This window comes from Cibotium barometz, chromosome 62, assembly GCF_041138505.1.
Source record: "Cibotium barometz isolate CiBa-2024 chromosome 62, ASM4113850v1, whole genome shotgun sequence".
NCBI lineage: Eukaryota > Viridiplantae > Streptophyta > Polypodiopsida > Cyatheales > Cibotiaceae > Cibotium > Cibotium barometz.
The window spans coordinates 35,807,449-35,831,321 of NC_141107.1; the positions used below are offsets into that span (position 1 = coordinate 35,807,449).

At 45.7% G+C, this 23,873-nt stretch overlaps 1 protein-coding gene across 8 annotated transcripts in view; it reads left to right on the forward strand.

The window, feature by feature from the left end:
- Nucleotides 1–23,873, forward strand: part of LOC147604415 (uncharacterized) — a 146,060-nt gene that overhangs the window by 103,282 nt on the left and 18,905 nt on the right. For 6 of the 8 annotated variants that reach the window (XR_015265450.1, XR_015265451.1, XM_086795521.1 and 3 more), the window contains exons 5-6: nucleotides 23,020–23,096; nucleotides 23,238–23,333. Coding sequence is in view for 6 of the 8 variants with exons in the window: in XM_086795521.1 (XP_086651647.1) it covers nucleotides 23,020–23,096; nucleotides 23,238–23,333 (173 nt within the window). In the remaining 2 variants the exon portion in view is untranslated. The remainder of the gene's footprint in view (nucleotides 1–23,019; nucleotides 23,097–23,237; nucleotides 23,334–23,873) is intronic. The other 2 variants (XM_086795520.1, XM_086795523.1) reach the window with 1 other exon arrangement.

Sequence of the window (23,873 nt, forward strand, 5' to 3'; positions counted from 1 at the left end):
CTCTTAGTGAGTAGTTTCATTGCAACTGACTCCAGTCTGTTTATACTCACCAGACTAGCAATGTTAGCTTTCACTAAACAAATAACTTTCTTAGGATCTACACTTTGCATGCCATCATTAACAAAGACCACAGTGTTCCTCGTAGACCATATCTCCCACAGGCATGTAAAGCTTGCAAATCTAAAAAGGCTATTACTCTCCTCTGCTGGACCAATCTTTTTACCCAAAACCAATGGGACCATGTATATTGCAGCCCAAAAATGTTCCCCCCCCATTTAGAGAGCTGTGTCCAAAAGGATCTTAATGCCGGGCAATCCCAAAAGGCATGCTTGAAATCCTCGATGGCTGTTTTGCATCTTGGGCATATCCCTGAGGCCATATTTCTTATCATCAGCTTACAGCCTAACGGAAGAGCCCCAACCATGATTCTCCACAAAAGAGTCTGAGCATGTGTTGGCAGTTTGGATCCCCAAATTCTTTTGCATCTGGATTCCCAGCATTTGTCCGGCCAAGCTACTTTCCATATTGTATTGAAATGTTTAAAATCTCTCTTCTCTTGCATTAACATCTGATAAAACTTGGCAGTTGATTCCCGACCAAGGGGAAGTCCATCTGTCCACCCCCAATCTTTGATCCACCTTTCGGTAAGCTTAGAAGTATTGATAGTTAGCGTCTTGAGCTTACCAATAATTACATGCAGATGATTCTTATCAAATCTTGAGAGACCATACATGACAGATAGGTGATCCTCATCTCTCCACCCCAGAAGAGGACCATCCCAAAAATCCTCAAATCTGCTTATCCCTTTATTGTTGAGTCTTTTGCTCCTTTTGGGCTCAATGAGGACTAATGGGGGGGAAAAAATTGGGGACCACCAAACATTATACATGAATAATGAATGTCACGTGCATCCCGCACTTGGATGCCACGTAGACATTTCTGTACAGAAGGTGCAAGACCTGGGATGGTGAACTGGTCCCATGTGAGCCCAGTCCGGGAACGAGTCAGCCAGGGATCCATCTCAGTCGTCCGAGGTCAGGTGTGCATTGTCCTGCACATGAGTCCAAGGTCAGGTGTGCACTGTCCTGCACATGAAGCAGTGCCAGTCCGCGCTGTGAGTCTCCCTCTGGAATGATGTCAGATGTTCTGTGTATCTGGTTTGCAACTGGATGCCAGGCCTCTGTAGGCATGTACGTTTGCATGTAGAGATGGGGCCAGCCCATAGGGCTACCCCAGTGCAAGGATTTGCATTTGCATTCTTAGTGTGGGCATGGGGGAGGTATAGAACCACCCCCAAGGGGCCAGGAGGGCCCACATTGTGCCCACCAGCCAAGGCATGGGCTGGAGGGGCTGTCGGCCAGCTGTACTGCTGCTGGACAGGCAGCCGACTAGGTCAGAAACCCTAACCAGCAGTTCAGGCCAGGTGTAGGGGCAGTCCCACACCCATGCGCAGCATGGTACTGTCCCACACAAGCATAAGCGCAGGCTGGACAGCAGTGTGAAAACATGCGCAGGCTGGACAGAAGGTATTATTAGTGTGAAAGCACTTTATTAAAAGAACCCAGTCGTGGGGCTGTTATTAGCAGGCCGACTGGATGCTGAAGGTGGTATAAAAGCCCAGCCAAGAATTCATTGAATCCATCTCATAATTCACCAAGTGCTCCAAGCAAACAAGGGCCAGGACAGCCAAGAACATTGCTAAAGCAAAGGGGTGAAGGACTGAAGGTCAAGGGCAGGTTTTCCAGCCAAGAAAAGGTCAAGTACTTTGTATTTGTTTTCAGATTTACATCATTCTAATAAAGCAAATACACCATCCGTGGTGGGGGCCCTACAGAGGGTAATTGGGACCCAATACTGTGTCCTCTCCATCTCCCCTTTCTCTCTCTATTTTCTGCACATCGTCTTTCAGTTTGTGCGTTAATTCCGTCGCGAAAAGAGTGCTGATTTCTGAGTTTTGAAGTACCGATCCTTCTCCGAAGCTTCCGCATATTACAATGAATTTCCCGTGATTCTGGGAGATCCCTGCCATTGAATGAGGGGAATGATCCTCTTCCATTTCTTAATCAGAAATTCAGCGAAGGGCATATTTTTAAAGACGAGGAGCATGGGAAAAGATCTTATCAATCCAAGAGAGTCCCCTCCATTTGCATCTCTCCCACAAATTTCACCCATGCTTGGGCATCATGATAAGCCCTTACTTCCAACCTTGCAATTGCAGCTCTAGTTCCATCCACAAAGGCATCTTCCCTGATGAGAGAATTATTTACAATGAGTTTCCTCTTATTAAAAGGCAATCTATCCTCAACCCAGCAATTATTGGTCTCCCAAAACCCACCCTCAGGGGAAAGTGATCAGAAGAAGTGGTTGTGTGGTCAACCCATGCCTTAAAAGGTGTGAGGGATCCATTCTGCATCCTTGTTGAAATAAACTTTGTCAATCCTGGAAGAGCTAGAAATATACTGCAAGCTGAAATATGTATGTCCCGGTGTAGAACTCCAATCCCCAAGGTCCCAAGCATCCACCAGCCTTTTTTGCATAATAAGCTCTTCCCATTTGGTTTTCTCCGAATCCATAACTACATTGTTAGACCCTAACCGATCCCTCTGTCTGACCACCATGTTAAAGTCCCCAGCCATGATCCATGCTTTCTGATTATCAAGATCACAAATCCATTCCCACATCTCCTTTCTTTCTTTAGATGAGTGTGCTCCGTACACATTAATCAGCTAGAATTGTTCATCTTCCTTGGACACTTCACGAACCAAGATTCTGCCCGAGGGATGGTTAGCTATCACTGTGGGGTTCCATGAATTATGTACCACTGTCATCACCCCACTTTAACCATACTCCAACCCCCCGTAAAAGATCTTCATTCTCTTGAATCTCTGCTTCCTCTTAGCTTTCTTACCATAGAGTTTATGCTCCTGCAACATACAAGCATCCAGCCCCCATTCATTTATGTGATCCCAAAATGCATCCCGCTTATGTCTAGCATTCAATCCTTAAACATTCCAAGAGCATCCTGAAAGTCCCATACACTTTATTGTGGTTGAGAGTCCAATACTCTCTCCTTTCCCTCCTCAGAATCTCTCAGGACCTCCGTGCTATGCAGGACCTTTCCTGACATCTGAACATCAAGATTTGAGGGCATGTCCTGCATATCAGACTCCTCCTGACCAAGGATTTCAAATGCATTCCTCACATATATAGGGGAGGCAGAGTCGGTTCTGTTTTTTATACTTCCCCTGTTGAAGATCTCATGCCATCTATCTTCTTCACTCTCCTGGACCATTTCCTCTAAGCGGGGCTGAACCTTATCCACCATCTTTGCTTTGCCTTTCTGTTCTCCTATCTTGCCAATATCCCTGCTGGATGATGGAACCTCAGAGGTAAGCAAAGAGGTCTTTCTTCTCCTGTAGTACGTCTGCTCTAATGTCGGAGATTGTGCCGTTTTATGTTGATCAGAGTTTTTCCTTTCCTTGTTCATTTGTCCTTGCTCTGGGGTTAAGTGCTTGCTTTGCCCAGCCTGTACTTGTCTAGCCTACACTTGCCCAGCTTGTAACTGTTCTTTTGCTTTCATGCAGTCCCTGGCAAAATGACCAAATTTCCCACAATGGAAACAAGCCCCTAAAAATGAACCAAATTGTAAGCTAATTCTTAGCTTACCATATTGACCCAAGTTTATATTCATTTATGAGGGGGTGGAAACCTCTGTATCCCAAGTAATGCAAACCTTGTTTGAGCCCTTTCCAAGGGATGGATTAGAGGGAACAAACAGGGAACTTCCAAGAGCTTTTGCAAAATCTCCAATAGAGGGCCATAGCCAAGGTGGAAGGTCCACAAATTCCACCCAGACCGGACAAGCATTAATAATGAGCCCATTGTCCACATTGAAGCATGGTCCCATGGTAAAACATGGATAAAGCTTTTCATAAAAAAGAGCGGGGCCTTGGCAAGCACCTTGGGAACCCAAGTGGGATCAGCTAGAAGGACATTGTAGTACATTTTGAAAAGGAAAAAATGATAATACTTACCACATGTTCACACGCCACACCACCGAGTTAGCAAACAGCACTCCACGGTACACTGGGGACGTCCCCATCCAATGTACTGGCACGACATAACAAGCAGACACACGCAAACAAGTCATGCAAAACAAATTTATGCATGCAGGCATAAATGCATGTGCACATATAATGGACGAAATCTCCCTTTCCTGAAACTTGTACAAGAAGTTCCTGTCGGGCACAAAACTGGTGCGACAGAAATATTTAAAAAATATGTCATGGTCTTCCTATGGAGTGACAGTCCCATAGGTAAGATGCCATCTTGGCCATACACGGATGGCACCAACAGGCTCCCGTCCATATAGCACGAAGCAAGTCACACACGGGTGGCACGAAACTGGTTCCCGTCCATGTGACGCAGCACTGGTCACACACGGGTGGCACTAATCTGGCTCCCGTCCATGTGACACCAAAAGACTAGCCCTTTCACATGGGACACTGACTTGGCCCCATGTGAACATGGTACAAATCTGGCCGCTCTATGGAGTGACAGTCCCATAGAAGTGGCTCCAGAAATGGAGATGGACCAAATGGTGACATCCCCCCGGGTTTCTAAACAGTTGTCCGCAACTGAAAAGCCTCAAGATATGCCTGCAAAAGCTGAGGGTAGTCAACAAAATAATCCTCGTCTACCCACTTTGCATCACAAGGTATCTCCTGGAAAGCTTCCCATGTGGTAACTTTCTCTCCTTGTGAAATACAATCTGCTCTGGTTGAAGGATCTCCTCAAGCTCATCAATTTCTGGCGGATCTTCTGTGATGACAGGCTCCTCTGGATCTGGCCCCACATACTTCCACAAAAGACTCACATGAAAAGCATTGTGAATCTTCCAATGGCTGGGTAAAGCAAGCCTTAAAGACACTTCATTGATCTTGTCAATCACTTTGAAGGGTCCATAATATCAAGTAGAAAGCTTTGGATATGATCCTCTCGTCTTGGCCTCTTCCAAAGCCTAGCTTTCTCAAATTTCAGCAATACCCAATCACCTTCCTTGACTTGCATGTCCCTTCTATGCTTGTCAGCAGCCCTTTTATGCTTGTCTTGTGATCTTGCAATGGCTGTCCACACCTGAGCAAAGGCTACATCCAAGTCACGCACATACTCATCAGCTGCAAAAATCTCATCCTTTGTACGAAGGATGGGTAGCAAGACCACTCTGCCATAAATAATCTCGAACGGGACCTTTCTCGTGGAGGCATGACTTGTGTTGTTGTAGGCAAACTCTACAAGTGGAAGATACTTCTCCCACGCAGTCTTTTGATCTGCCACATAATGCTTCAACAAATCCAATACTGCTGAATTTGCAGCTTCACTTTGGCCATCCGTTAAGGAGTGATAAGCTGATGAAAACTCAAGCTTAGTGCCCATGTTATCAAATAAATCCCCCCAAAAGAGGCTCATAAAGCTGTCCGGACTGCAGTTTTGTGGACATCCGTCAGCACCACTCGTATCTATTGATAACCACTCTTCAAATCAATACGGCTGAAATAAGCCGAGCCATAAAGCTTATCCAAAATGTCATCAATACGCGGGATTGAAATCTTTTCTTGATGGTGAGCTTATTTAGAGCTCTATAATCCACACACATGCGGAATGACCCATCTTTCTTTTATACAAGAAGCTTGGCTGAACCAAACCTTTTTCATTAACCTACTTCATAATCTCTTCTTCTTGTGCGTCACTCACACGATATGCGGGTTTGTTAGGTGGAGAACTACCTGGCACAAGATCTATGCGATGATCCTCGGGCCTTTGAGGAGGTAGTTCACCTGGCAATGCATCAGCAAAACAATCTTTGTATGCATGAAGAAAATTCAGCCTATCCTAAGTCAAAACATCCACATTTTCATGACTTGGTTGAATGTTATCACGAACAAAAACCAAGTACGTTGAAAGACTCTTTTTCATTGCTTTATTAATCTGGATGTGAGATACAACTGGGATAGAATCCCCTTCCTTGCCAGCATCAATAATATGCATGCGGCCTCTATGCATAAAGGAAATTCTGTTTGTCTTGTACTCTTTGCGGGGCTCAAGCCTATGATACCATGGCTTGCCAAGCAATACATCACATCCATTAAGTGGGGCAACCAAGAAATGCTCATGATCAAGATAACCCTGAATATGTATGCGCAACTTCCCAATAAGTGGGGTAACCTGCACCTCTTTACCAACAAACGCAGCTTCTGCTTGAATTTGAGGTCCCATGTCCTCAACCTCAATGCCCAAGGCAGCTGCTATCTGGGTAGAGATGAAATTATCTGTTGCACAATCATCAAACATGAATAGAGTGGGCTGATCCTTGATTTGACCCCATGCTTTGCTTACCATCCTCTCTTTACCATTATGCTTCTTGTTTCCCTGCACATCGGGAACTGCATGCACATTTGCCTTGGGTTGCTTATCCTCATGTTTTTGTTTGCGGTTGGAGCATTGCCTAAACATATGCTCTTTACTGCCACAAGAAAAGCATTTCCCCTCCTTTGCATATTGCTCCCTTTACTCGGAAGTCAAGCCAAATTTGTTCTTCTTTGGCCCATGATCCTTGGATGAGGTATTTTCAGCTTTACCTCCCTTCTGGGCTTCCCAAAAGCTCTTTTTAGGTGGCTATCCACCTTTTTACAGGTTTGGGACAGCCTTCTCTTTGCCCTTGGAACCACCTTGATCTTGCTTGATTTTGAGCACCAATTGCTCCGTAGAGCAGATGCTATAAGCTGCTGTAGAGTGTGTTTCGGGTGCAATTCGATGCCCGAACGATAGGCTGGTTGCAACTCGGAACGAAACTTTCTTTTCTTTTCATCCTCGGAGAGTTGCATGAAAGGAGTAACCTCGAGCAAAACTTTTCAAAATTTGCTCACATATACTGCTGCACACTCTCATTATCCTTTTGGTCAAGTCTATCCCACTTTAGGGTGAGTGTATGCTCTGCATTTGGTGGCAAGACTTGGGAATAAATTCTGTCCTTGAACTCTTTCCAAGTGCAAATTGGGTCTTTGGTGGTCTTTTCAGTGATCCACCAATGGGCAGCTGTCCCCTTCAAAAACATGCTTGCATGACGGATCTTGGACTTCTCAGTGAAGTCCTCTTCACGAAATGCAATATCAAACTGAGCCACAAAAGCAAGCACCTTAGAGGCATCAAATTTCCCATGATAGGCATCATAGTTGTCAAGTACGAAAAGTTCGATTCGGTACGGTACGTTCAAATACGGTCTCAGAACCATAGTCACAAGGGACGGGGACGGGGACGGGGACGGGACGGGGGACGGCCATAAGTAGGGAACGGGGACGAGGGAGGGAACGGCACTCAAAAAATACTTTTTTTTTAAATTTTCTACTCTACACTTATTCTACTTTGGAAGTACATCAAAATGAGCACAAATTTACACTAAAATGGTAAGCTTTTGAGTCATATTAATAATTAAGTAGATACAAAATGAGTTTGCATCTTCTTTTCCTCTAGTACCACAGGTCTTACATGGCATCATGATGCTCCTCAGTGATTGAAATCACCTTACATATTGGGGTGATTCCATTCTCTTCCGGCTTATAGCTGTGATTGTTGTATATTTTTCTCATACTTAATAGAAGTCTCTTTCTGAAAAAAAAAAATTGTAAAATTTAACTTTTAAAATTAAGTTTCAAGTTCTACAGGTTGTGTAGTGCAGGAACATATAATTTCTTTTTCATTTCCATTCCTTGGAAATTTTCTTGTTCGTTTGTTTTCCCCTATGTGTGCATGCTAACCGCGCCCTCAAGTTCAGAGGGCCAGTGAAGGTTAGCAAAAACCTAGGAGAAAAACCGGGTGCAAAGCTTATCTGGGAGAACCGGGAAACGTTCCCTCTGCGGTGTACCACTTTGCCTGCGTTAGTACGGGCATGCCTGTTTGTGCATGGTCTTGGAAGACCAGTGAAAGGCAGGTGAATACTCCAAGAAATACAAAATGTATTGAGGGGGGGGGCGGCCCTTTCTAGCCCCAGTGCTGGTGTCATGTGTATATTTGGTATTTCCAGTATTTATGTTGTTGTTGTTGTTTCCATTGTTAACTTCAGTTGAGTCAAGTGTTCTAAATGTGTGTATATTGTCTTCCGATCTGTAGGCCTTCTGTAGGGAGCGGTCACATTGGTATCAGAGCCCGGTCGTCTCTCTTTCTCAAGAGGAGGCACGGGCATTGAGGGCTGAGTTGGAGCACATGAAGAGGCTCTTGCAGGAAAAAGAGCAAGAGTTGAAATTCTTGCATGAAGACCCCCATGTACAAAGTGTCATAGAAGCCAAGAAAGCTGATGCTATGGTGGACATGACTTTTGAGTCTATGGCTTGAGAAGTGGGCAAGAAGCCAAAGGAGTTGGCACTCTCTTATCTTATCCGAAAGGGTGACCTAAAAGAGGGAGAGGATGGACAGCTTATGTTCAAGAATCCACCCCATTTGAGACATGGAGACCCAGCCTCTCAAAGGTTGAGATCATATTTGCATAAAGAAGAAGTATCGGTCACTTCTCGCCATGCATCCACTCCTCATGGCACAGAAAGAAACAGATTCATGCATGCTGAAGGCCATATGGATTCCAAATATGTGCATAATGGGGACAATGGTGGTCGGCATGCAAGCCAAAAGACCTTGCCTATTGAGTTGTCTCGTGGCGAGACAAGGCATCTTTCAGCGAGGTCACATGCAATGGGGCCACAAGAACCAAAGACCCATGTCACTTTGCTTAGTGCAACACCTAAGATTGTCCATGAAGCTCATGCAGAGAGAGCTGCCCCGTTGGACAAGGGCAAGAGAAAGAGGCAAGAACTTGAGCCTCATGCCAAAAAGCTCAAGGAGTTCAAGGCAGAGGACAAGTTAGTGAAGTTTGATGCCTATCATAGTTACCTCCGGTTCACGAACCGCCACATAAATTCGATTCGAACAGTTCGGTTCGATCCGGTTTGTTCAGTTCGGTTCTTTCAGAGGTTACCGTTTTTTTTTCTGACCGTTTTTTTCCACCATTTTCGCCCGTTTTTTCCGCCGTTTGGAGAGCCGTTTGATGGCCGTTTTTTGGGGCTCTTGCTTGCTTGCCTTGGGCCCTTGAGGCTTGAGGCTTGAGGCTTGAGGCTTGGCAAGTTGGCAAGTTGGCCCTTTGGTTTCCAACTTGCCTTTGCTTGAGGCTTGAGTCTCTTAGCTCTAGGCTCTCTCTATTATCTAGATTCTATATAATAGGTCCTCCCCAACCCCATCCTCACAAGTGCTCAAGTCTATGATCTATCCTCTCCCTTGAGTTCCCTCTAGGCTCTCTCCCTCTTCCTCAAGGGCCAAGGCTCAAGCCTCTCCCTCCATCGTATTTTTATTTTTAAGTATTTTTTAATGGACCGTACCTCCACCGTATTTTTATTTTTAAAATTTAGCGGTGCATTCCGAGAATAGTCACAGGGGACGGAACGGACGTCTACTTGGAACGCGGGGACGTCGAATCGGGACGGAATAGCGACGGGGATGAACGGGGACGGACAGACGTCCCCGACGACGCGTCACTCAGGGGACGGGGACGGGGACGCCGGTGGGGGACGGCTCTCTGGGGGGACGGCAGAGAGCCGTTACGTTTTTTTCAGGCTGTTTTTTTGCTGTTGCACTCGCCGTTTTTGGCCGTTGCGTTTGCCGTTTCTAGCCGTTTATGGCTGTTGGCTTGGCCTTGGGCCTTGGGCCTTGGCCCTTGAGCCTTGAGCCTTTGAGGCTTGGCCCTCTCTCTCTCTCTTGCCCTTGAGGCTTTCCTCTCTCTCTCTTGCCTATCTATATAAGAACAAGCCTCTACAAGGCTACAAGCACACACAACTCTCAAGGCTCAAGCTTTCAAGCTTCTTCTAGCTTCCAACTTCCAAGTTCCAAGCCTCTAGGCTCTCACACAAGGCCCGCGACGATAGGGAGAGGAACTCAAGCCTCTACAATGGAGTCATGTGGTGGATCGGGATCATGTACACCATCACCTTCACCATCAAGTCGGAATGTTACTCCATCCACGACGCCGTCACCCTCCATCTCCACGGCCTCTCAACCATTATGGCCCACGGCGACAATCTACACTTGGGGAGAATTGGAACTCCAAGTTGAAGGAGGAGGTGGATATGGCGGTGGCCCGCTTCTTCTTCCACGACCACATTGCCTTTCAAGCGGCTAGGTAAGTGCAATCGATCATTGCCAATTCATCATTCATGTTCTCATCATCCTAGTCCCCTTCTCATTAGTAAATTACTTTCTTGAATAGGTCATGGTTAAGAAGATTGGGGAGTATGGCTCAACCTATACGCCCCCCTCATCCGAGAGTCGGAATACTTCAAGGTCATGGTTAAGAAGATTGGGGAGTATGGCTCAACCTATACGCCCCCCTCATCCGAGAGCTTGCGCACTACATTGCTCGAGAAGGAGAAGCGCATTGTAGAGCAAGCGACCGACAACACAAAGCGGCAATGGGAGAGGAACGGAGTCTCCCTCATTGTGGATGGATGGAGTGACACCCGCAAGAGGAGTATTCACGGCATGGTTGCATATTCCCGCGGAGAGATGTACTTCATCTCATCTCATGATGCATCCGACACTGGAAAGAGCGCGGATGTGCTTGCGGCGGAGTGGGCTACCACCATGGAGATCGTTGGCCCCGAGCATGTAGTGGGCTTTGTTGCGGATGGGGAGCCTTCCAATACGGCGGCGGGAGCTATTCTCCAAGGTATGTATGGACATGTCACGGTGTCCTTTTGTATGGCTCATTGCCTAAACAACCTCCTCAAGGACATCGGGGCATTACCATGGATCAGCCCGCTCATTGAGGAGGCCAACACCATGGTCTCCTTTGTCCTCAACCACCAAAGACTTCGGCATGAGTTCAATAAGAGGTCCTGTCTCTCTCCTCAAAGATTCCGACACCCGGTTTGCCTACAACTTTCTCATGTTGGGCCGGTTGAAGGATTGTAGCGGTGCTTTGAGGGGGCTTTTCCTTAGCGACGAGTTTGTCGCCATGCAAGAGTCCCATACAAACACTGGCCAAGAGTGTAGGCTACGGGCGGATGACGCCTCTTGGTGGGAGCGTGTGACGACCACAGATGCTATGGTGAGGCCCATAGTCCACCTATTGAGGATTGTAGACGCTATGCAACCATGCATAGGCAAGGTCTACGAGGCCATGGATCGCATGATAGAGAAGTCGAAACACTTCGGGCCTGACGAAGACAGATACGAGGAGATCCATGCCTTGTGTCTAGGAAGGTGGAATTCCTACTACTCTCCATTGCATGTAGCAGCTTATGTGGTGGACCCAGAATTCCAAGGCAACAAGCAGGAGAGCGACCGGGAGGTGAGCGCTGGATGGAGGATCATCTTGGATCGTCTTGTGCCTGATGCATCGGTTATGCGCAAGATCAGGGACCAGCTTTCGATGTACAGGTCATTTCATGGCTCCTATGGCTGTCATGATGCACAGGTTGACCGCTCCAAAGTTGGTGCTGCTCTATGGTGGGAGGACTTTGGTTCAGATGGAGGACTTTGGTTCAGATGGACCGGAGCTGCAGCAGCCTGCCATCCGCATACTTAGCCAGGCTGTCAACTCGCAACTTTGGAGTACCTACAGCCACATTGTCTCTAGGAAGAGGAACCGACTCGGGGTAGAGCGTGCCAATGACCTTGTCTTCGTCAGCGCGAACTTGTGAATGCTTTGCAAGAGCGTGACCAAGAAGGCAGATTCCTTCACCGAGTGGGAGATGAGTCAACAAGAAGAGCAACAAGAGGATGAGGTGCAGGAGCAGCATGCCAGTGAGGATGAGACTGAGGATGAGCTTGATGCTTCTTTGGCACAAGCTACCCATGACCATGAGGCGAGCACTTCACGTGGATGATCATTCATGGATCATGGATCATGATTCATGGGCCTTACTACTTGGCTCTAGCCTCTAGCCTCTAGTCTTCAGCACTTTTTTGTCATTGACTCATTTGAGTCCGTCCATGTATTCTGCCTCCTTAAGGCTTAGTCCTGACTCCTCGAGTACATCTCTAAAAGGAAAACATTGAAATTCTAAAAGTACTCCATTAAAAAAATTCTAAATATTGTAATTCTGGATGATATCACGCCATATAGTACTAATACACTGGGCCCCTAAATGCGAGCCCAAGTAGCCATAAGAGTGTGGATGATATCACCCCATATAGTACTAATACACTGAGACCCAAAAATCTGGACACCCTCAATAGCCTCCATGCATCTAGCTCTCCAGATCTGCCATGCTGTAATACTGGCAATAATCTCCCAACTGGTGTCAATCCTCTGTCTAGGGGGTGTATAATCAGAGTGAGGAACATCCTGCAATAAACCATGCTGGGCAATACCTCTACGAATGAAAAAAACAGAATCTGTACCACTGCTCTCATAAAAAAGTTGCGGACCGGACTGGGAGAGCCAAGTAACTGCCCCCCAAGTCACATGCATTGCTCGGCCACTCAATTTGCCCATAAGTTGGGCTATAGGACCCCAAATCTGCTGTGCAATGCTGCACCCCCATAGACAATGTTGTACGGACTCAGAATCTGCCGCACATCTAGGACAGGAAGGTGCTACACCGAAAACTGATCTCCACTGATTGGTGGGGAGACCACCATGTAAGAATAACCAAAAGAAATGAGAGATCTGGCTCCTTCTGTATGAGTGCCAAAGTCTATGCCAATATCTGCGTTGTATCACTAGAGAAATATCATAGCTCTCCCAATGAGGCCCGAGAGTAGGGATCCTATCCATCTGTCAAGTGAGGAGAAGCCTGGCATTCCGAACAGTGAAACTGTAAAAAGGAAGGCTTTTCAAAGAATCAAAGGCATCAATCCACTCCCACTCTCCTGGATCCCACTGAAGATATCTGATAGGACTGCCACCATATAGCCACAAACACCAAGAGCCATGAGTCACTATCTGAGGAGAAGGGTCAATGAACCAGTGCTTCCCCGAGCGACCAACGATCCTCACTGGACTAAGCCTAGTGTTTGGTATGATCTCCTCCATACTACATCTCGTCAATCTCCCACCAGGCATGATAGAATACATGAGGAAATCCGTATCCTCCTGGCCTGGCAGAGCAATAACCTGCAGAGGTATGCCTATCCTCGAAAAAACTCCCAGCCAACTCGGATGATAGTCTCCGTGAAAGGTCCTAGAAAGCCACTCATGCGGAATAGCTGCATCAATCTGATCAATACGAATGCGAGAGCCCCTAAGATGCTGAGTGGATGCAACTCTCCGATCCTCCGGAAGACTCTTAAAGGTCTTCCAAGCAAGAACAGTGTATGCGCATCTCTCCCATCCTGACCATTGCATATAACGAGATGCACCAAGTGGCCGACCAGCCTCATCCCTAATGAACTCGTTCCACATAATAGGTTGTCGGTCAACCTCATCCAAAGACCTAGGAAGCCTTTGTCGCAAAAAATATCTAATGCTTCTCCATGCTCTGACCATGGCTGCAATAAGAGGGGAAGATGGTGCCCTAATATCAGCCTCTGTGAACAAAAAACGTGTGTTGGGCATCCAGTCTCTCCCGACCCTAGGTGTACATCTGGAAATCTGAGACAAGAAAAAATCCTTCCAAGGCTCAGTGCCTGGTAGGAAACCTCTAACCACAAGTTTGCAAAGCAAGGCCCTGCATTGAACATCCGGATCGATAATATTCAAGCATCCCTCTCTTTTGGGCTAAATAACTGTGAGCCAAGCAACCCTGGCACAAGTTTCTGAGGTGCCATCCAAGCCCGCCAACCAGAGAAAATTGTGGATCAATCTCCGCAATTGGCCAATGCACGCACGAGAGAAGCACCAACACGGGAGAATTGATCTAACAAGTCAAAGTCTTAGCTAACCAAACTAATCCAACTGAACCCGAAAGTCACATGGTCAGATCAAGGAAGAGACTTGCACTTGGTCCATAGAATCACCGCTTTTTTCCCCCTTTAGCGAGGCACAGCCGTCGCTGATTCCCTTCCACAGAATAAGGATCTTCCTAGGACTTAATCTAACTAATGTAACTGGGATGCGTACATGGGGTGCTGATCCATGGCAATTCGGATCTCTAATACATAAAACCACTGGGCAATGATCTGATTTGGAGGTGCTTGTGGCAATCAAAGTATGTGCACCTCTGTCAAGCACCCAATCATCCACATAAAATCTGTCTAACCGTGCATAGATACATCCTATATCTCTTCTCCTGTTAGACCATGAATAAAGAAGAGTGGATGGACTCCTCAAAATGTCATCCTCATGCCAACAATCTCTACCATGAATGGAGAGTATAAACCTCTCCCAAGACGCTCTTTCAAGAGGATGCACCAAGCCCTCATGTCCACCTCTTTTATTCGTTGGCATCTCAACCATGTTAAAATCCCCACCAATAACGCAATGGTCGGCAAGAGGCATCAGTGTAGTGAGAGATTTTCAAAAGGCAATCCTCTAACCTCTATGGTTAGGAGCATAGAGGTTGAGAATACCAATGCGTGTAGTACCCTGCATAAGAAGGATCCACTGCGCTCTCGTAGGCAAAATGACACCATGTCCAATGATGCAAGGCAAGATCAAAGCTGAAACAGAGATACAAACACCACCCTTGGTACCAATAGCCGATGACCAAAAGGTGTGTCCTGAGAGAAGCTTGCCTGATCTCCCACAATGACTAGCATCCAGTTTATGCTCTTGCAAGAGCAATATATCCATAGGTCCACCTGCACAATGAAGCTGGGTTTTAACAATTTGTTTCCGTCGATGCGGAAAAAAACCCCCAAGACCCTAAATGTTCCAAGAGACAATCCTCATAAAGACTCAGAGTAGGAACGACCAGATCTCATGGTCGACGAAGGACCCCCTTTAGAGGCGGAAGTACGTCTCGCATAGGTAAGGGAGGGAAAATCAGACGATGTAAACCTTACCTCTCTCTCCCACTCCGGGGAAAAGCCAGGGCTAGTCCTCAGAACTGGAGAGGTACCATGACAATGCAAATGTGCAACATCATCCTCAAGGGTGCAATCATCCTGTAACTGTAATGCAGCATCCTCCTGTGACTGTAATGCATCCTCCTGTAACTGTAATGCAGCATCCTCCTGTGAGGGATCCAGATCATGTGCTTGCAAGGCCTCATCCTCCAAAAAAGGATCAACATCCTGTGAGGCAAGAGCTGCATAGGGGTTAGGGTGCCCCACAGGGAGTGTGGGTGAAGGGGCAGGTACGGGGGTCCGAGGGTGCAAACCATCCCTAACCACAACCCAACGTTGTGTGGTCTGCTGTGGCAAAGGAGCAGCTGGAGTCTCGGCATCTGCAGAAGGCCTTCGATGGGCAGGACCACGCCGCCTCCTAGCATGGCCCCTCGATCGGGACAATCTCTAGCAATGTGACCCTGACGACAAATCCGACACTGGTCAGGTCTGCCTACAATCTCCATCCTTTGGCGGAAATGAGATCCGTCAGGTCTCTGAAGCATAACATGATCATCAGTAATCGATGGATCAGGAACAAGCACAAGGACCCGGGGTACACCATCAAGAGTGACGGTAACGGCCGCGGAAGCTACGGCGGGAGAGCTTGGGAGGATTGGTACCTCTAGAACTTGGCCAAAGGATGCCCCTATGGAAGCTAAAAGCTTCCAATAGGACCGAGGAAGAGCAGGGAACCGTAATGAGACCGGGGTAAGGCGCTGATCCTCCACCACTGGATCAAAGCCCAGCTGGTACTGAACGAAGAAAATCTTCCTAGGACCAAGAGGAAAGGGGCTGCTAGCCAAAGCCTGAGAAGTAGCTTCTGAAGAATGAAAGTCCACCTGGAAGAAGCCTCGACTAAGTAAACGAGTATCCTGAAAGTGCACAATTAGCTCCGAAGGGAGAGCTGCTAGAAGCCATTCACGGGCCTGTGAACGAGAAGGGTGGGAACCATAAACTCTCGCAACAAGGGTAGTCTGGACCTCAAGGTCAATGTCGTGCTGAAGAGAGGTGAACTCGTCTTGTGAAAAATTTATGATTCTCCCGGCCAATGGGGGTGACGAAAGATTGGCTGTGGCAGAAGAAGCCATAAAGCCAATCAAAAAAAAATGGGCGGCCGACTTGAATCCATGTAAAATTGCTGCTAATAGAGAGGCGGGTGGAGAAGAGGGGGGCAAAGGTAGGAGCAGAAGGGCGGGAGCAGCTGGGGTAGCAAAGGCAGTGGGGCAGGTGGGGGCGGGTGGCACGAAACTGGTTCCCGTCCATGTGACGCAGCACTGGTCTCACACAGGTGGCACTAATCTAGATCCTGTCCATGTGACACCAAAAGACTGGCCCTTTCACATGGGACACTGGCTTGGCCCCATGTGAACATGGCACAAATTTGGCCGCTCTGTGGAGTGACAGTCCCATAGAAGTGGCTCCGGAAATGGAGATGGACCAAATGGTGACTGACAATAGCTTTCTCTCTCTCTTCTCTCAGCGCTAGGCGTACAATAGACCTTCTGGTGGTACTTTTTGCGCTGGCCGTACAACATGCAGCCGACTTGTTCACTGTTTCTCTCTCCTTCCATGATTGGCCATACATTGGCTGTGTAACATGCGGTGTTTGGGGCTGATTCAGGGCTGATTTTTGGACTGTTTTGAGACACGTCTTGGACAACTGTTTTTGGGACTGTTTTGTGACAGCCTTGGGCTGTTTTGTGGCCCATCTATTGTAAAGAGGGACAAGCCTGAGTATTTTTTGCGTTTTGTGAAAAGCTACTGATGCATGTGGAAAATCCGGTGCCAATTGCACCGGCACCTTGGTTTTTTGTAAAAGCTTCTATCTGAATAAAGAAGTTCCTAGGGGCCCGGGGGGGCGGTTGTTCTGGCTCAGTGCGGTGTTTTAAAATTGTTATGGTTCTTCCGCTGTGTTTTCAAAGCTCTGTTTGGTATTTGAAGTGTCTGTCTATTGCTCAGGGTCCCCGATTTTGGTTATAGTCGTATCAAAGCATAGGCTTTCTCGGAAGCAGAGACTTCCTTCCAACAACAAGGAAGAGAAAAAATCAGAGGTGGGGACCATATTGACCAACAGTTTTGCTATTGAGCTTATGGAAGCAGGCATGTGTCAAGAGCATGAGCAGTAGACAGCTTGATCTAACTATTTATGGATTCATAGATTTTATCCTCAAAGTATGGAGTTGGATTTATGTGCCCATGTTCAGCACACTTCCCATATGGATCATTGTGGATTATAAATCAAGCTTACAGACAAGTTATATAGAGCTATATCTCAAGATATCTTATGCGTATGCTAAGGAGATATTCCTTTTGGCTTCTTGAACCTGGCAAACAAAAGTTAAGTATACTTTGAGTTTGGCAAAGTTGGTGCTTTTTGCAATTTATTGCAAGTGTTTTTTTTGGACACTTAACCATTGTATTTTCCGTACAAGGAGAATTGTTTGTTGTTTGCCTTGAACTATTTCAGGTAAACAATATTTATGGTTGAAAAGCCTGGTTTATATGGTTTTTCATACGGATATGTTCAATGACTATGGATTAAGTTTTTGGCATATCTTTGCTCGAGGATTTATACATATATGATGGTTTGGCGCATCTATATGGTTATTATTGGCTCGGCGATTCTTGGGCTTTATATACAGTTCTTTTATTGGGATTTTTGGCTCCCTTTTATTCGGGATGCAATGGATTTTTGGATATCTTATGGATCGAGCATTTTTCTATGGATTTCTATTAGCAGCCGAAATGCCTGTAAAACTATTGGTGGCCGAAATGCCTATAAAATAATATGCAACAGAAATGTTTATGGAGCACCAGGATATTTATGCATGTGACTCATTCTCATCTTATGTTCTATACTTAAGCCCACCTCTCCTTCCAGGTCTGTGATCAGAATACCACCACGGAGTGCACATGGTAGAGTGAACTTGAGCCCACGTCTCCTCTCAAGGTGTGTGGTCGGAGTGCCAACACGGAGTGTATGTGGTAGAGTGAAGTTGAGCCCACCTCTCGTCCAAAGTGTATGCTTTGAGTACCGGCACGAAGTGCATGTGGTAGAGTGGACACGACGCCTTGTTGGCAGGGGACTTATGGCTATGCCAAGGGTCATGTGATCCAACATCTCGGTGGTAGCAAACTATGTCTACGCCAACTGTGGATGGATACACTCATGAAAGAGTTGGTGACTCTCGTGAGTGAGAATCTGAACTCATGGAAGAGTTGGTGACTCTGTCCAGTGAGAGGAGTTGGTGATGACTCCATTTAGTGAGACGAGTTGGTTACTCTGATTTCTCACTATTAGAACTCATGGGATCATGAAAGAGTTGGTGACTCTATCCAGTGAGTATTTCATGAACTCATGGAAGGGTTGGTGACCCTAGTGAGTAACTAAGGGTTGGCGATCCTGTGAACTTTTGCAAGAGTTGGTGACTCTAGTGAGTTAGTATTTGGACTAATGGAAGGGTTGGTGACACTAGTGAGTAAAGTCTCGGGAAACTCTAGCGAGCATGTATGGTTTCATAGAAGGGTTGTTGCCCTAGTGAACGATATGGACATATGAAGCATATTTGGCTTGGACATGCGTATGGATCATAGTAGTGGTTCTCTTATGCAGTCCAATGGCATGGCAAGATGTTTTGTGGCTATGTATTCTGCTTATTTTCATTTTGTAGGTACTTTAAGCTACTTATGGATTTATGAATATTTGGGACACACTTGGCTCTTGTGCCTGTGTTTGGTTATTATCAAAGTTGTTCACTCGGGATATGGATAAAGTTTCTTTCTTGATATGGTTGGCTGTTGTGCCTGTATCTGACTTCGGATCGTGGATCTGCATTTCTGGTTTTAATGCCCGGAATCATGAAATATTACAAATTGGCAGTGCATCTGCCATACTTGAAGGATATTTCAGTGGTATCAGGCTTATACAGTTGCAGACAACTGCTTTATAAGACGGAGGGGATGTCACCATTTGGTCGCTGGACTAGTCTTGACCAGTGTTTCACACCCTTAGTAGAGCCAAGGTGTGAACGGGGATTTTTCCACAGAAGAAAGCTGAAGCATTTACTGGCAAAGTTTGGCTTGAAAGATGGCTACAGAGCATGAGCAGCATGGGATTTTATTTATCGAAGTGACTTATAATGCTTATAAGTTAGTGTGTTCACACATCATTAATGAAGGACTGGACATAATATTATTTTGGGCATGGATAGGCGGACAAAAGGAGGCGCCTAGGGAAAACTCGGGCTACAAGCCTACGAAAAGCATAAAGTTGATATTTTGGGCAACCTAGCTACTTTTGGCAAAAAGGGAAAGCAGAAGCCAAAAGTAGGGCTGGTTGACTCTATTAAAAGCAGGGAGGGGCTTCTCTTTTGGATCATTATGGGCATGCCTGTGTTGGCCGACTGCAGCTTCTCTCTCACTTCTCTCAGCGCTGGCCGTACAACTGACCTTCTGGTGGTAATTTTTGCGCCGGTCATACAGTAGGCAGCTGACTTGTTCATTGTTTCTCTCTCCTTCCATGATTGGCCGTACAAAAGACAATGACTTTTATCTCTCTTCTCTGTCCTGGCCGTACACAGCAGCTGTCTTCTGGTGTTTCTTTACTGTGCACTGGTTGTATGGCACACTGTGCTGATCATTTTTCTTGTTCTCTCTCAGCTGGTCGTTTTAGACAGCCGTACGGCTGTCATGCGGCCTCCACATGTGTGGGTTTTTGCCGGCGTCTTCTGTCTGATATTATTGGCCGTGTAATAGGCGGTGTTAGGGCTGATTTATGGACTGTGTTGAGACAGTTTATGGGACTGTTTTGTGACAGTCTTGCGCTGTTTTGTGGCCCATCTATTGTAAAGAGGGACAAGCCTGAGTATTGTTTGCGCTCTATGGAAAGCTGCTGATGCTTTGTGTAAAATCCGGTGCAAGTCGCACCCGCACCTTGGTTTCTTGTAAAAGCTTCTATCTGAATAAAGAAGTTCCTACGAGGGGCCGGCCATTCATGCTCAGTGCGGTGTTTTTATATTGTTTATGGTTCTTCCGCTGTGTTTTCAAAGCTCTATCTGGTATTTGAAGAGTCTATCTATTGCTCTGGGTCCCCAATTTTGGTTACAGCTCACAACAGTATTAAACAAAGAGTTTCAAAAAATTGCCTTAGTTGGGGAAAGCACCTAGATCGTCCGCGCTACCTTATCTTGTGATTAGGTCAGGCTTGCTTTGTAGGTTTTTTTTTCTTCCTTCAGGATGGCCCGTGTCGCGTGCTCTCTGATCCTGGCCTAAAGAGCATCCTGCTTGAGTTGAGGTGCAGACTCGCACATTGCCCCCTCTGCTTAGTCTCAGGGGTGGGTTATATCTAAGCTATGGCGAAGAAGATCATTCCTGTGCTGGACAAGGTGTTGGTGGGGAAGATCGTCCCTCCCACAAAATCTGTTGGCGGAGTTCTTCTATTGCAGTCTGCCTCTTTTTCTTTGTTACCTTCTCCACATTCGCAGCTGCCTACGCGTTGGATCACTGACCATCTTGGCTGTCATGCGTTGATGCATAGCCAGTATAGTTCTTGCGTTGGTCCTGAGATGACGATCTGTCCTGGGCCCTCACAGAGCTGCAACTGCAGATTGTTGTCTAGCAAGGGCTCTAAAACTGACGTGGATTCGCCATACCCCTAGCTTAGTACATCGTCAAGCCTTTGCTTGGGTTCTTTATAGCCCTGTCCCTGAAGCTTAGGCCATGAGCAGATTATCATGATCATTGAATTGCTTGCTATGAAGATTAATCTTTTCTGTGTTCAGTTCGGCCAGCAATCTGAGAACTGTATAATGTTCTCTGTGCTCAGCCTGACCAGCAATCTGAGAACTGCATAGATGGTATCATTCTCAAAGTCTACATAGGCTATGGTACTATCGTTCTGGAATTTGAAAACTGTATGTGTCTACACTTGTATGCAAGCTCTCCCTGGTTAGATCTGTTAGATGCTTTGCATTGCGGCTACTTTGGACCAAGCCTAAATACTTTTGATGATAAGACACCCTCTGTAGAAATGTGTTGTCTTCAAGGTCTTGAGTAAATTTAATGTATGTACTTCCAAAATCTTGCTAATCTTCCAACTCTACACCAAGATTTACTAAAATCCACTCTTGCATTGCCTTGAATATGCAGTTTGTTGTTAATCTACCAATCTTTTTCAAGAAACTATCTCAAACCATGTTTTCACTCAAAACTTTGTTGTAGACTTGTCTTGAATATGAATATGTCAATTTTGTTCCCAGATTTGTTGATTTACGCACTCTGATGCTGTAGCTACTCAAATCTGCACCAAGATTCCTCTAAACTCCACTCTGCACAAATCTGTAACAGAACTATAAACTGCACATAAATCTGCCCAAAATTTGCAACAGAATTACAATCTTCACATACATCTATTCAAATTTACAAGAAAACTGCAATCTGCACATAAATCTACTCAAATCTACAACAGAACTGTAATCTTCACACTTTGTTGATGAACTTTGCACCAAGATTTGCACCATCACCACCAAAATCTTGCAAACTGCCAAGAATCTAAAGAAACTAGGCAAATGTTGAAGAAAACTTTATGAAAAGATTTGATGAGAAAAGTCACTAATCAAGGAAATTGTGCACTAAAATCAGAGAATAGGATTTCTGAAAATAGTGATTAGCATATATTAGGTCTCACCAGTCTCCCATAGACAGTGAAACTTAGATTCCTTGGGGGTTTCACAGCAACTGCAGTCTGTTGGGCAACCCATTATGGCTAGCCAAGACCAGACCCCTATGAGTGGTGAACCATAAAATGCAGGGGATCTTGCGGGGTCTGAAACCATTTTGCAGGCTTTTCTGGAAGGCCGTTGGGTGTAGTCGTGCCTTTTGTCCGACGTCCGTGAGTTCTCCTGGGCATGTGTAACCATGACGCTTGCTTGTATCTGGCTTTGTCTCCTGAGCCTAGCGGAGTAGTTGAAGAAGTGTTATCTTGGGTGAGACCATCAAGCAAGAGGATCCAAAGGGGTATGTCTAGGGGTGAAGATCACCATCCATGTCAGGGTAGGGGGAGAAGCAATGGGATGCAACCATTCGGGAGGGATGGTGGAGTCAATGGAGTCTGTTCCCGTTCTCCATGGAGGCATGCAGTTCTCTTGTGCTGCCACTTGGTTGGAAGATGGGAGAAGAAGAGCCAGGAACCAAGGGCCTTGGTCAGGCCAGTGTCTGGCTGCTTCCCTAGGTGATGCGGGTTTTCTCCCCCAACAGATGGCCATAGGGAATGTGAACCAAGTCGCTCCAAATTAATGGTTGTCAAAGTCTCTCCTCCTCGACACTGGGGGAGAGCTGGAAAAGGGCTGGTTTGAGCTTCTTCCAAGAACTAAGCAGGCTAGCAGTGAACTTCATTGAAGTGACAGGGGGCTTGCTTATAGAGGTGTGAATTGCTGGTTTATTGCTGCATCGTATTATCTCTTCTAATCTATTCGCGAACCCAGACCAAACAGTATTTTAGAACCCCCCTCCCCCTTCTTTGTATGAACCTTTAAGAATTGTTTCATTTGTTAATGAAACATATGGAACATTTCGAACGAAATGTTTCTGAAACGTCGACAACGAGCAATGAAGTCAAGAATGCACTTGTGTTCTTGTTCGAAAATAACATGATTTTTTGTTAACATTTTACATTTATGTTGTATGTATGTATAAAGTATAGCCAGTAAGATAAGAGACCTATTTCAATTATTGGAAATCCTTTGCAAGCTATTATTGGCACAACCAATTACTGATCGAATAACACCAGTCACTAGCAAATGGTGCATACATAATTGTAGCCTACTGAGCTTACTTCACCTGCACTATGTAATATACTTTTAGAAGTTTGAGCTAGTAAAAGCCCCAAAGCAGGCCTAAGGATACTGCCATATTGTAGGTGCATATTTTATCATCAAAAAGTCTTTTTTCTAATACAGGGAGATGGTTTATTTTTGTTTCTTTCTGCAGGTCATGAGGTTGGGAACCATACTATGCACGATGTCGCTAGTTGGAAGCTTCCTCAGGTATGTATAGTCCCGTCACAAGTATAGTCAGTTGGCACTTTTGCTATACATTTACTTACAAACTTGATTTGTGATGAGTATTTGGAAGAAGTATTTTTGTTAGAAAATTTTTAGTATTGGCAACAAAGTCTGAGGTTGGCTTTGTTCTAACTTGTTTTGCAGGAAGAATTTGAAGACCAGCTGCTTGCAGTGGATAGGAAGCTCACAGATTTCTATTTCAAGGATGCTGCTAGAAAAAGAATCAAATGGTTTCGTCCTGTATGTCATCTATATAATTTAGAATGATGGATGTGCTTCGACAAGAAAAGCAATGTTGCCACATGTTTGGTGTGTAGGATACTGTTTTCCTTCTTATCTCTGATGGAAGCCTTTTGAAGATGGAGAATAAGGGTATCCCACACGTTACATCTTAGGATAAAGTTCTTACACGAATGATTAATCAAAATTAACCCCTTTTTAAGAACTCCGTGATGGTTTATCACCATCCCTTGCTCATGTAGGCAGATTTGGATGGCAAGAATGGTTATCCATTTAGGGAATGATTAATTAATTAAGCCATTTTATAAGTATTTCTTCAGGAAACCGTCACCATCCCTCAGTCATGTGGGTGAATTCTGAATGGTGGGAATGGTTATTCATTCCAAGGAATGGTGCATTAATTAAGCTTCTTCCGATAGGAACCGTCACCATCCCTTGCTTATGTAGGCGGGTTCTGGATGGTGGGAACGGTTATCCATTTTAAGGAATGGTTCATTAATTAAGTTAGTGAATTGATAATTATCAACACATTTTTTCAAT